Consider the following 14,716-nt stretch of genomic DNA (forward strand, 5'->3'; position numbering starts at 1 on the left):
AGGCTCGTTTCCATTGAATTAAGTAGACCTATAGCAGATATTCCTTGATTGATATTCATCATGCATCTCATTGTGTATGAAAAATGATTATTTTATTGATCTGCTTTTGAAGTTCTCTGTAGCTGTTGCTTCCTTCATGAGTGCATTATACATTCTACTCACACAAGCAAGCAAGTTGCCATTACCCATACAATTCCATCAATGCATTATGTCCATGTTTATTAGCCTTTTCGGTATGCTGTAATAGTGACAATTTTAATTTGCTATTGCTATTGAAATCTTTTGTGAGGATTGATTTCTAATAATGTTACTCATTTGTTTAATAGGCGGAACTCACTACAAGTTTGATGCACTAGCAATACATTGTGAATTTGTTTTTGTACCATTATCCATTCAAAGCCTTGAACAGAATTATTATCATGTATGCATACATACATAGGTACAGATGATATTCATGCATTTCTGTAATCATATCTTGGCGGCCTCTTATTCATAGTGAAAACCTGTCTTCAGTGGCCACAGAAATTGTCTCTTATTCAAGATTCTTTTATTGGTCAATATACGCATGCATACAAAGAAATTTGGTTTCCAATGGCTTTAACAATAAGTATACACAAAGATGAAAAGTACAATACATCGTAACAATATTGAAATGATTCACATGAATAATCAATATACATGTAAATTATTAATAACTCTCTGCAATTAGTTTAATACTCCTAAAATCCACAATGCATGTGGATAATGATGAAAGGTATATATGCTGCTATATCATCCCCTTATCCTAGTACGGAATATCCTAGTGCGAAATATGTTCATCATTAAATTTCAAACACTGTAATAGTAGAATTTAATAGTATACATAATAAAACACATGTACAAGACAGTGGTGAAAGTAAGGCAGAGAGAGAAGGAAAGATTAGAAGGAATACCATTATGTATTGAAGATCCTCTTAGTGTCTACGATATAAAGGTTACCTGTTTTTAGTGGCCACTTTTTTCCATTTTCCCAGTGGCCTCAATAGACAGGTTTGACTGTTTATTATTGTGTATAATAAATGCGCATTGTAGATGTTAATGGCGTCATTGTCAGTAATATGCACTGTGGAAAGGTGCATGGACAAACTCATGCCACTATATATACGTATGTAACATTTATTTTGTGAAAAGTTGATCTCTCCACAGCCTTTTGTAATGCCTTTGAAAATTGTCTCTGTCCTGTGTCACTGCTGCACAGTGGCGTACCTAGGATCTTCCACAGGGGGGGCAAATTCGTCCGCCAAAAAATTTGACAAGCAAAAAAAAAAAAAAAAGGTCTTCAACCACAAATAAAGGATTTCGTACCAGAAATAAATTTGACAAGCAAAAAAAAAAAAGTCTTCCAAGACTCGAGTCGTCGGGGGGGGGGGGGGGGGGGGGGGGCAGTCTGCCCCCTCTGCCAACCCCCCCCCCCCCCCCCCCCCGTAGGTACGCTAGTGCTGCTGCATCATATTTTGCACTTCTCTAAGCAACATCTGAAGGAGGGTTTAGAGATACAGTCAAACTTACTTTTTCCAAGTGACTGTTGGTTTCCCGTGAGAAGTATTCCCCTTTAGAATATCCTTTATTTCATCCCTCAAAATGATTAATGCACTGCTTTTAGGTTGGCATTCCTGGGGCGTGTTTCACAAAGAGTATAATAAAGGGAAAGTTCAACCTGACTAAAAGTTTATTGTAAAAATAGCACAAAAATTCATGAAATATATTGGTGAAGATTTGAAAAAATCCACCCAAGAATAAAAAAGTTACCCGGTACTTATTAGAAGTTTGATTTATTTTTATTTACTGGTAACACATATGCGAGCAGCTTTCCTACATGTGGTATGGTACGAAATTGGTGAAATGTCATTTTCCTCAGAAAACTGCAAATATTTTTTATTTTACCTTCACTATATCAATAGACATATCATTTTACACCCGCTCCTGAAAGAAATGAATAGTCATCACAAACCGTTTAAAAAAAATGAAAATTTATACATTACATATAACATAACATAGGGGGTTGCTGCTTGTTTATGACGTATCAAATAAACCAGAACCAACTTAAAGGGTGAAGTTCACCCTGACAAAAGGTTTATTTTAAAAATAGCTGAAAAATAATGAAATATATTGCCGAAGGTTTGAGAAATATCCATCAAAGAATAAAAAAGTTGTAAGAATTTTGATTACTTGATTTTTTACGTCACATGCGAGCAGATTTCCTACATATGGTATGGTTAAAAAAATCAATGAAATGTCATTTTCTCAGAAAATTGAAAATTGTTTTTACTGTGCCTTCAGTATATTAGTAGACAAATCATTTCTCACCCGTTTCTAAACAAAAATAAGTCATCATGAACCATTCAAAATTGAAATTTATGTATTTTATATTACATAACATATGGGGCAGCTGCTCGTTTGTGACGTCACAAATCCAAAACTTGAAATTCTAATAACTTTCTTAATCTGTAATGGATTTTCCTCAAACCTTCACCAATATTTTTTATTATTTTTTCTGCTATTTTTATAACAAACTTTTCTTTAAGGTGAACTTCCCCTTTAATCTATGATGGATTTTCCTCAAACCTTCACCAATGTTTTTTGTTATTTTTACTGCTATTTTGACAACAAACTTCATCAGGGTTAACTTCCCTTTTAAGTGTGACTTAGAACTTTGTGTTCAAATGCCAACACCCACATGATATGTTACGTACAATCTCACTGATTAATACACACATTTCCTTTTCTAATGCGGCGATGCCTTTTATACCCCATGCAACTGGGAATTTTAAAGTATTTTCATCACACTTTACTCTTTGCAAAACATACTTCTTGACTTGTATTTATATATTCTCATTGGCGTATCCATTGGGGCACATCCCCCCATTTAGAGTCATAGCCAATATTTTTAATGCAAATATGTCGTTCACTCACAAGTGTGCCCCCTTTTAATAGTCACAGCAAATATTTTTAATGGGAATATATGCCTTTAAGTGAGGACCTTTTTTTCCTGAAAATCTTGTTATTTTCTTATATTTTTTGTGCCTATCAAATCTTATGTGGGACAAAATTAGCTTCATTTTTTGAGTGAAACCTTCTTTTCTTTTGCTTGTCAAATTTTCTGAGGGAAAATGTGCGCCCCCCTCCTCCCTTTTTGAAAATCCTGGATCCGCCCCTGACTGGGCTAACTGATAATATTTTTGTTTTATTTTTTGGTTCATAGTTTCACAAGCATCCAACACCTCTCAGCAGCCCCTCCCCCAGGCCATGGTAACCCAGCCATCGTCGGCACCAGGAATGTTTCCTCCCAACAACGGTCCTCCGCAAGAACAGGTATGAATACCGCCAACGGTATTTAGCTCCACTGGTTGCCATTGTAACAGATTTCAATATAGTTATTGCATTTCAGACGTCATAGGGATAGGATTAAGCCCTGTTTTATTTCCTTCAAAATGCCACTTTTTATTAAATAGAAATAAGAACTATGATTTTTATATCTATATATTTTTGTTCTTTAATATACTATCTACTTTTCATTTATTATCTATTTATTAATGTATTTGTGTTATATTATACAGATATTGCCTACCTAGAGTTTGAATATAACATTTCCTCTCCCCGATGGACTTATATTTTTCCCAAGGGAAAATATAGCTTCGGAGGGGAGTTAAAATGTTATTTATTAGAACGATAGACCAGGCAATATCTGTTTATTATATAGTCTATGTGGATTCGCCATCAGAGATTGCATTCATCACCTGGCTCCAACCCGAAATTCTTGCTACAGCTCTGATCCATCTACGTCATAATCGATTAAAAAAAAAATACATCAAGCGCGTTCTTCATGCAATCGACGCTTTAACACTAGCGCGTAAATCAAATAAACTACCTGGGGACCGTTGCAGAAAGAGTTACAATCAATCGCAACTCTAAAATCATGGGAAACTTGATTTTCAACCAATCAACAGCGCGCATTTGGGACGATTGATTTTTTGACTTACGTTTAAACGCAACTCTTTCTGCAACGGACCCCTGTTTACGCAACTTGTAAGCAGCGGGTGACGTCACCTTAATAAATATAACGCCGCAATTGACAATACAACGCAGTTATATTCACTGAGGTGACGTCAAAACCTAGAATATAACAAATGCGATCCTCGCAGCTATGGTCACGTGATGGCGTATTGACCTATCACTGATTCGAATCTACATAACCTATGTAATATTAAATAATAATGATTATGAATATTTATCAGGGTAGCCATATCAAATGCTTGATAAATATTGCATATTATTATTATTACCATTATTGTTATTATTATTATTATCATTATTATTATTGTCATTGTGATTATTATTATCATTAATATATTTAGAGATGCTAAAACAAAGGGTTAATACACATTAATAATAATAATTACAATCAATATTTCAAGAACTTCGAGAAATATATTATTGAAGATATACCTGTTTTCCTTACTTTTAGTATTTATGAAAATTCACCCCTAGTCTGCCACGTACCAGCAAACACCATCATTTTTTGTGTGTATGTGTCCTCCAGGAGCCTGTTTCATAAAAGACTTACAACTTCAGCAACTTTACCATTGTTGTAAATGCCATGGAAACCGTGATTGTAATTGTCTGCTGAGCCCTGTTACCATGGCAAAGTTGCAATAGTTGTAACTATTATTTAAATATACCCCAGTTCGTGTTGAGTTGCTTTTGATTAATATTTGTATGTTTTACCCAGTAAGCCATATTTTAAGCATGAATACTTGGCTTGCTATGTCAGGCAAGACATCATTCTATTTTCATAAAGACTTGTTTCAATAAAAAAAAATCAGCCAATCATGTTCAAGGATTTTAGTAGCGTTTAACTGTTCCTGCAAATTTCTTATTATAACAAGTTTCATGAAATGGAGCCCCAGATGTACGTTCTCTCTTCCCCATTCAAGACAAAAGTAAGCACAGTGTGTGCTTGGGCCAAATATCCATTTATGCCAAGCCCTAAATATCACACAACATGAATAAGAAGGAAAAAGTACAATTACTCAACACCTATTTTCCTCATTGGTATTGGAGTGTATCTTTCATGTTATGATGGTAAATGTCTAGAGGAAATTGTTCCCTAAATCAGCAATGCACTGGAAACCTTAAAATCGCCCTTTTTTCAACGAAAATTTGGCAAACTTCTTACCTCAAAAGGCATTCTTTGTCAATCTATTTTTCTGATACATGATACATAAATTGTAAAAGGGAAAATCTTGTAAGAAAGAGAAATGATTGTGTTGCAAGCAGTGAATTTGACCTCGGAGAGTGATAGATTTTCATCCATGTATACTATTTTTATGTGAAGTGTTATGTTGCTTCATACACGATAGGAAATTAATTAAGGCGTCATGTTTTTCAGAATCTGCATGTGCTGTTGATTATTTTGATACATCTCAAGATAGCCTAAAAGGGATGCATGCTTTCCTGTTTGTGCACTATTGGATGAGATTAGTTGTGCCCTTTTCTCACATTGTTTTTTGTCTCTGGACTGTTCTTAATCCTTTACTGTCCTTAACCACATCCTATAATTTCCCGTTTTCTCACAGGCCAAATTTTCTGCCTAACCCAAGGAAATGTTTGCTTTTCTTACAGAAAATTCAGTAATCCCGGACTAATGGTAGCCATTCACAAGTTTTTATCTCTGATTAGACAGCGCTGGCTCTGTTGCCCATGGGGCATACATCGAGCACCGTCCTTGGCTTGACCGGGGAGAGGGGGGGTTCTTCTCTCACAGCGACTCTCGACCCCTTTAACACTTAACACTGCATTTGCTTGGCCAACCCTGCTTTTTTGCAGGGCCACATAATCCAGTACAAGCAGTTGGGTTAAGCCCACTTTGTAAAAATGCTGTGAGAAAAGGAAGTGGGCTAAGCTTAAATCCGGACTGTAGGTGGGGCTAATTTGTCATTTAGCTCCACCTTCAGTATGGGGTTAAAGAAAATTTTGCCTGTGAGAAAGGGTATTGGTAGGGTTCCATGATATTTCCCCCGGTGACGATTGCTCCGATAGAAAATCTGCACATTAAGTCAAACATAAAACCTAACCTCCAAAACTAAATAAACCCTAATCCATATCTTTACATTATTCTGAAATAAAAGCTCTGTTACAATCCTAACCCTAACCCTATGCCTTCTGAGATATCGAGACAGGAGCAAATGTTGTGTCACCATTGGAAAACTGTGTGCTTTTATTCTGGTTTACAGCCTGCCTCATCGGACAGTAATCTGACACCACAGCAGATTACTGTCATCCAACTGAAGCTACAGGAGCAGTTGATGATGAGACATCACAAATTGCAGGATGCCATCCTTCTACAGCAACAGGAATTGCAGCAGGTATGTCAGAATTCCTCATGCATGCATCTGATCTCTTCCTTACTTCGATTATTTTTCTGGAAGGGGGGGGGGTTGTTGAAGAGTTATTCTTCCCCAATTTAATTAAGATGCTCACTTTTCTCTTTTTTATTATATTATACTTCTCCAGCAGTGAGACCTGCAGCAGATATGTCAGAATTCCTCATGCATGCATCTTCCCCTCCTTTGTCTTCTCAAGCGCATCGAGACTTATTTGTTTTGTGTTATGCGCCATACAAATACTGACCATTATTATTATTATTATCTGATCTCCTTTTAATTCAATTTTTTGAGGGGGGTGCTTTCACTCTTTTATACCAGTTTTTTTGGATTTTTTGTTCAAAATAAGTAATAAACTGTTCCCATTTCTCTTATAATACTATTCTTTGAAAGCAGTAAGACTGGCAGCAGGTATGTCAGAAATCCTTGGGGAGTACTTGCATTCTTTGCTTATCATTTGTAAAAGCCAGGTTAACCCTATATAGCACATACTATTTTGAAGTTGCATAGGGGAGGGGGGGGGCAAAAACAGCCCCCAGATCTCGGCCATTGAGCATGCGATCGTGATGAAAATTGGCACGCACGTCACCTATGACGTAGTCTCCACAATTGACTTATTGGTGAATGGTGACTTATTGGTACTTTTTTATGTACATACGATTCAGTCAGTTGGGTGCTAAGATGATTATTTCAATAAATACTATAATTGTTAGCTTTACCCAATTATTGATCTGTACCCTAGGTTCAACAACAGCTGATGACGGCGCAACAGTTAATGATGCAGCACCATCCGATGCTCGGTCAGATGTTCATCCAGCAACAGGAGCAACTGATGGGGTCCAAGACCCCGCCTGTAGGGGGTGCTGGTCAGGCCACGCCCTCCAACGCTTCAGTCCAGCAGCTGGAACCCCCGAGGATCCAGCAACCGCCGCACTCCTCCCAGCATCCCCAGCAACTGCCACAGCAACAGCAACGACACACACCACAGCCGACGTCTCACGAGGCGCTGTCGATGGAACAACTTGCACAGCATCAGGCAAGCAGTAAACTCTTAATCCACTGACCAATGAATTGTCCCATACTCATACATGTATGTTGTGTGTAGGGAATGCTTACTGCAAGTAGGCAACATGTCCCTACAGCAATCCAAGAGTCTTTCAAGTTGGTAATTAGCTTCTGACTTGCTGGTGGCTTAATACTTAATGGACATTTGCAAGTTAGCAAATGGTACATGCTCGCTTGAAGATTGCTAGATTATATCCCTGTATTCCTCTTACCATCTTATTACAAAAATCTGTTAGCTTACTAGCTTGCTTCTAGCTGCTGCTAGCTTGAACTTTTAACGAGGCCTGTAGGTTTAAATTAGATATCTAACTTGTCCATTAGTGCGATCTAACACTTAAATTCCCTTAAATTCCATATAGTGACAATTCATTTTTTAATGAGAAAACTTTATAACTCAAAACACATGAGAATAAATACAGGAATCAATTAATTAATTAATAGCGTGCTGCCCCTCCCTCCCTCACCTCCTTCCCTTCCCTCATTATTCTTTTATTCCAGTAGAATGCTCTTGACCGATCCTACTTGTGTACTATTTCTGTTTGATTTTGTTTTTCTAACCCTTTAATTCTAATCCAGATTTGTAGTTTAGAATTTCTCCTGTTGTCGAGGGTGATTCACATGCTTCTATCAACTAATTTATAGAAGATCTTGCACTTTGCATTTCCAAATTCAAGAAAGGACTATTGGTCCCCGTCTATTTTATACCAAAATTGTTTGGCACATGTCAGCAACGATAAAAGAGATATGTGACAAGCCACCCCTAACCAACAATTAGTTCCTGGGGAAAGTTCTCTGTAAAGAGCCCAAATCTTTAAAAAGCAAAAAAAAAAAAAAAATTTTAAATAATAGAAAATTGACTTATCTGAAAGGGTACATGTACCTCATCTTCCTTATACTGTCAAATTTCAAGTTGTAAAGTGGAATAGAAAACAAGATGGATAGATTTCTTTGACACCAGTTTTTGTGGACTGCTTGGAAATTCCATTGAGATTGCACAGTGTGCACATCTCATGCTTGAGTGAACCCCAAACTTCAAACACAGTTTTCTCCTTGATTTTTAAACTTGCGCTGAGTTTCTTCAGCATTCAATCAAGTTTCTGTTTGGGATATTATTGATCAATTTTGACAAGTTATATATCATTTTTAAGCTTAGCATTTTTTTCCATACTCATTGAAAATCTCAAAATTCGTTTTGGGTAACTTATTGTTGGTTTTGGGTTGGTTGGTCTCATGTATTGGTGTGCCTGCCAAATTCTTTTGATGATATTTTACGTATAGATTATTCTTTCTGCAGTATGCAATAAATTCGAATATATAATTTTGCATTTCATGAAAAAAAAAATTATTCTCCATCATCTGGATGCATACTGGATTTTAAAGTGTGTATCTTTCGCTGTGAATCAGCTTCTAATTTCTTAGTTTTAGTATCTACATGTATTTCTGATTGCTGTTCAAGGGCCCGTTTTATATATTGACTTGTTCCAATAACAAATTTTCAATAACAGCTTAAAGCTACTGTTATCATTTTTGGCTGATGGTAAAATTCTTTTATAGAAATTGTGTATTTGTTATTATAACAAGGCTTTATGAATGGAACCCTGATTGCTGTTTTATATTTTTGATTGATGTTTTCGTGAGTTTCTTGATTTGTTGTCGATGAAAGCTTGAGTTAATATAACGTCATGATTTGGGGTTGAGTTTCAAAGAACTCACATCCACTGACATACAGAAAGGGGGGGGGGGCTTAGGTGGCCATTAACCCCCAAAAATTTACACAACCAAGAATAAAAGGGAGAAAAGGGAAGCATGATGGGTGAAATGTGATTTTATTTTTGGAATATTGTTGTCCAAACCTATTACAAAATTGGATCTTTGTATTAAAAAGGTTTTAAAAGAATTGCTCGCTTGGATGTTGTTGAATATTTGTCAAAAAATCAAATAGCAATAAATAGGGGAAGAATGGCTTGCTGAAGGAAACCATGTAAAACGACTCCACCTTCGTCCAATCTTGTTGCAGTATCTTTGCTCGGCTGGGTCACGGCTGGGATTCATACATACAACCTACTCATTGAAAGGCTAAAATCATAGACCATGGTACTTTTGATTATTAGATATGATAGCGGGTAATTATTAATTCATGACCTTGTAAGACTCGTTGCCATGACTACAGAATCAAGAAGCAGCCTTATTAACCTATTTTAATTCTGCCTTGCATCTAACCAATCCTAACAATTTGTTTGCATTCCTTTCAATCTCCGCCTTACTCTCTCTACTTTTTATCTTTTTATTGATCATCCCCTTTTGTGTAAAATCTTGTCCGCTCTCACTCTTTATTTACCTTTGAACTGTATGTCCCGTCTCTATTTTTCTCTGAAAGTTTAAATCATCTATCTATCATTCTTTCTGTTTTGTATTTTGGATTTCTCTATTCATTTGTCCTTCTTCCCCCTTTTCCTCTTCTATCTTATCTCCTTTGTTTCATATTTCTATTGATCTTTTTGTCAATCAATCCGTCTATCCATCTTTCATTTATCTTTCCTTGTATTTTATCTTTCAATTTTTATGTTCATATTTATTTGTCTATCCTTCTATCTTATTTTATACAACATATCTATCTAACCATCCATCCATCTGTCTCTCGAGCTACCCCCCTCTCTCTCTCACTCGCTATCTATCCATCCATCTGTCAAACTATCTCTCTCTCACTATCTATCTATTTTTGTATCTCCTTAACCTGCTTATTGACCAGTCTATTTGACCATGATCTCTGCATGCCATTATTAACCACAGCTGTCTACTGGGGCTATGTGGCCTTGTAATACACCCAATCTTCTTGATTTGCCGAGTTATGCCTTACAGGTTAGAATGGTGTTTGTGTCCTGTCTCTCACCCATCATGCATTTCTAACATTTAACCCAATTTATCCATCAATTCAACAAATCATGCCAATTCTGTGCCAGTTAATATTTGCACCTGGCATGGAACTGGCATTCGATTAATTGAAAGATTGATAAAGCTCACTCGTAGATAAGATGTTCTGTACAGAACGTGTATATTCAGATTGCATTGTTTACTAAAATGTCTGTTTAGTCTTGACTTGAACCTGATTACCCAAGTACCGCTAGATGTTGTTATTATTAATCACACTAAAGACAATTCTTTATGATAGGCTGATTTGATTTTTATTTTTCTTGTAACTTAATTATTAACATTGCACTTCAAAGTTGATTTCTTTATGAAATTCAGATAAATCTTGTTTATATTTTTTTGTAGAATTAGTGCTTGCATGATTCACTCTCTGTATCAGTTTAGAAGTCAGAAAGAACATCAAAAATCAAAATGAAACGAAAGTTATATTTCTAATTCATTCATTCAATTGCTAATTTTAAGGGTGTAATGAATGAGAATGTTTATATATATCTGCTAATTCTTCTTTTTTTTCTGTGTTTCAGTCAGCAACAAGGGCCCCGTTTGCTATGCACCACGCTCATCAGTATCCCTCCACCTCTGGACAATCATCGCACCGGGAACACCTGACCCCCCATAGAACTAATAACAACGCCCCACCCCATCAGCAGGTGGGGCCGCCGCCCCCGCAGCAGCAGTCGCCACCCCCACCGCCCCCTCACCACCCCCAACAGTCTCTGAACTGTCACTCTTCTTTACCCCAACCGACCATGCACTCTTCAATGACAATGCCCCCGGGGGCGCAAGCGGTACCCATGCAAGACCTCTCTTGCCTCGGACTTCCGACACTGGACATGGGCAATGACCAATACATGCAGCAGTCGGAAGGCCAAGATACTTTATAGGGGGGCGTGGTTGCCCCTCTTTGTATTTCGAAGGTGCTCTTATATATCGCAATGCCTGTGCTGGTACATTGTGTGAATGGATACTACAGTGCATGCATTTAATTTGAATTGGAGTGGAAATTGGAAGATACTACCTTCTTGCATCAAGAACAAGAGGATATGAGCTTCTCGCATTGAAACCTGGAGGATGTGACCTTCTTGCATCTAAACCTGAAGGATATGACCTTCTTGCATCCAAACCTGGAGGATATGACCTTCTTGCATCTAAACCTGAAGGATATGACCTTCTTGCATCTAAACCTGAAGGATATGACCTTCTTGCATCCAAACCTGAAGGATATGACCTTCTTGCATCCAAACCTGGAGGATATGACCTTCTTGCATCCAAACCTGGAGGATATGACCTTCTTGCATCTAAACCTGAAGGATATGACCTTCTTGCATCCAAACCTGGAGGAAATGACCTCCTTGCATCGAAACCTGAAGGATATGACCTTCTTGCATCTAAACCTGAAGGATATGACCTTTATCCAACCATCGCTGATCCTCAATATTCCAGTCAGAATCGTTGCTTGCAGGGTTACATGGAATCGCGAAGATTAGAAGCCTTTTCTAGGATACTGCTCAACACATATCTACTGGCATGCGCCAAAGACTTCATGTTATACATGTATATGTTATTGACGTGTGGAGTACAATGTATTATGTGTAGTCAAATGCATTATATGTCTGTGTTTTACTAAACTCTATTAATCAACGCTTTCTTTGGGACTGCAGGTTATCATCCAGCAAAAATATGTATGTGAAAAGTCTAAAATGTCTTTTCGTGGTCATTTTACGTTTTATCATGTAAGGTTTCTGATTTAAAAAAAAAGTGCTTCTTATGCAATTTCCTCATCTATCATTTGTTGATATTAAGCATTATTGGATCAACTACATTGGGGTTTAGAAATGACTTCCATGAACATTTTGTCCAGTGAATATATATGAAAAAGGATGAAGCTAAAGAGATGATCAAGAATTACACAATATGTTACATATTTGAAAAGAATTTCAGTAATATTGGATTGGCATTGTTTATATTGATGAAATTGCTACCATATTTTTCTTTTATTACATTGTCTGTGTCTGTCTCTTTGAAAAGTTTTTGAAAATTTTTTCCTGATTTTCATGTATGATCACTCCAATTAATGCCATGGCAAGGAATGGAAATACCCTGTCCACCCCGAGTAAGAACATTCAGAAACAAATCACAATATGTCATTTTGACTATCAAAATATTTTTTGTGCAATTAAAAAAAAAACTTGTTGACTATAGACTGGAGAGGGCAGTATTTTGTATGTGGTTATCAGCATTGCGGTTTGGAGGACGGTCTAAACAGTGCCTTTTGAATTGAAACAATGAAATCAGATGACAACCAAATGTGCGAAAAAATGAAGTGCCTACATGATTATTCAGATACAGTAATTTGAATTGAGGCCCATTTTTCATCATTTAAAAAAAATAGTTTGTTAGGCAATTAATTTCAAATTATTGATACATTAGGCAGTCAAGTAGGGGTAGAGAAAAAGACGGGTAACACTGTGTATGGCTCATAAAACTTCGATAAATTCTGTAAAGTTTACTAACAAATTACAAATACATGTAGCGAGAAATATTTGTCCTTTGTCAGTACTTATCTTCTTTTATTTCATTCCTTTTCATTGAAAGTCCCATACAACCTCAAGGTTGGCACTTCTACTTTAGGGGGCATTTTTATGACCACTCCGGAGAGGTTTATAATTTTTATAAATGTTTGCTTCTACCAAATTATCTGATGGTCATGGCACATGTGTGATGAGCCTCACAGTTAAACATCAAATACAGTATAAATATCGAAGGCATATTGCTCACAGATTTAGTTGAATTCTGTAAGATAGCTTAAAGCTTGTCTTTAGCTGTGAAGTGTCAATGATGTGAATTATATTCAAATACAAGTATTATCTAACAAACCAATCTTAAAAACTTGAAGTAGCATTTTAATCCCTTGGCCAACGGCCTGTTCTCTTTGAAAATTAAGATATTCATATCAAACATATCTAGTGCCCTCTCTCTGCGATATTTCTACTTTCCTTGATAACAGCCCTTGAAGCATTTAACTTATGAATATAGGGATTGGATCTCACTAAGCTATAGACAAAGATTAGTTCCAGGGCCCCGTCTCACAAAGAGTTACGATTGATCCAATCAATCTCAACTGTATGGAAATCTATCCGTAATCTATCTCCTAAGTAAACAGAGAATCACGCTGAATCTTCAAGAGAACGATGAATGTATGGATATACATCATGTCTAGAAAATGTTTTAAACAAATTTGCATTTTAGATGTTGACGTTGCTGGCCGTCCATATTTGTGGTTGATCGGATCAATCTTAACTGTATAAAAATCCATCCATATCATTATTTTTTCTAAAGGAATTTTGCGTAATCTCCATAGTAAACAAAGAGAATCACACTGAATCTTCAAGAGAATGATGATTGTATAATTATCTAGAAATAATATCTCGAAAATATTTTGAACAAATTGGCATTTTGGATGTTGCCGTTGCTGGCCGTCCATAGTTGTGGTTGATTGGATCAATCGCAACTCTTTTTAAGATGGGGGCCCTGAAATTTGCAGCCCAGTCAATGCATCAGATTATGTTTTTATCAAATAGAAATACCATGCAGATACATGTATTCTATTTTTTGGACAGGCACCCGATCAAAATACATATTCATGTAAAATTGCAAAATTTATATCCTTTAAAACATATTTTCATTACATATCTTACACATCATTGCTGCTTTAGGGCATACACATTTGTATAACCTAGTTACGAGGTACTAGTAATGGGGGATTTACCAAAATCAAAGACAAGCTTTAAGTTTACATGGTTTTCCCACCACATGGCAGTGTCTAACATCATTTTCCAAACAACGTGTTCTGTTACTGCCCTAATACTCAAGGGCATGTGTGCTGAACTCTGGTCTAATGTACACTCTGGTATAAATTTTTTGTTTAACTATGAATAGCCAATCGTGTCGGGTATCTCTTACAGTACAAGTTTAATTCATTAGCCCATTTGGCACTCAAATCATTCATAATTGACTGAGAATGATTACCGGGATAGTTCTCTTCATCAGTAAAATTTGAGGAAAGAGCCAAGTAAAGATAGGAAAAATAACGCAATTTGGCATTTTTGGCTTTCCTTAATTTCAACACAAAGTTCGACCATGGCCTCAGTTTAACAGGGGTGTGTTTTACAAAGATTTAAGTATGACTTAGAGTCGCACTTAAATGCCTAGTTGCATGCTGTATAAAAGGCATGACTGCATCGGCCAGATCATGCGAAGGGGACGCGCACTACTGCGTATTGATCAATAAGATGCGCGTT

At 36.6% G+C, this 14,716-nt stretch overlaps 1 protein-coding gene across 1 annotated transcript in view; it reads left to right on the top strand.

The window, feature by feature from the left end:
- LOC129261591 (circadian locomoter output cycles protein kaput-like) overlaps nt 1-14,387 on the top strand; it is a 62,626-nt gene extending 48,239 nt beyond the window's left edge. Inside the window, exons 8-12 of the mRNA XM_054899646.2 lie at nt 3,242-3,351; nt 6,273-6,404; nt 7,165-7,458; nt 10,278-10,346; nt 10,940-14,387. Coding sequence (XP_054755621.2) covers nt 3,242-3,351; nt 6,273-6,404; nt 7,165-7,458; nt 10,278-10,346; nt 10,940-11,299 — 965 coding nt within the window. The 3' untranslated portion in view covers nt 11,300-14,387. The remainder of the gene's footprint in view (nt 1-3,241; nt 3,352-6,272; nt 6,405-7,164; nt 7,459-10,277; nt 10,347-10,939) is intronic.
- Nucleotides 14,388-14,716: the final 329 nt, after the last annotated feature.

Source organism: Lytechinus pictus, chromosome 5 (genome assembly GCF_037042905.1).
Source record: "Lytechinus pictus isolate F3 Inbred chromosome 5, Lp3.0, whole genome shotgun sequence".
NCBI classification, from domain to species: domain Eukaryota; kingdom Metazoa; phylum Echinodermata; class Echinoidea; order Temnopleuroida; family Toxopneustidae; genus Lytechinus; species Lytechinus pictus.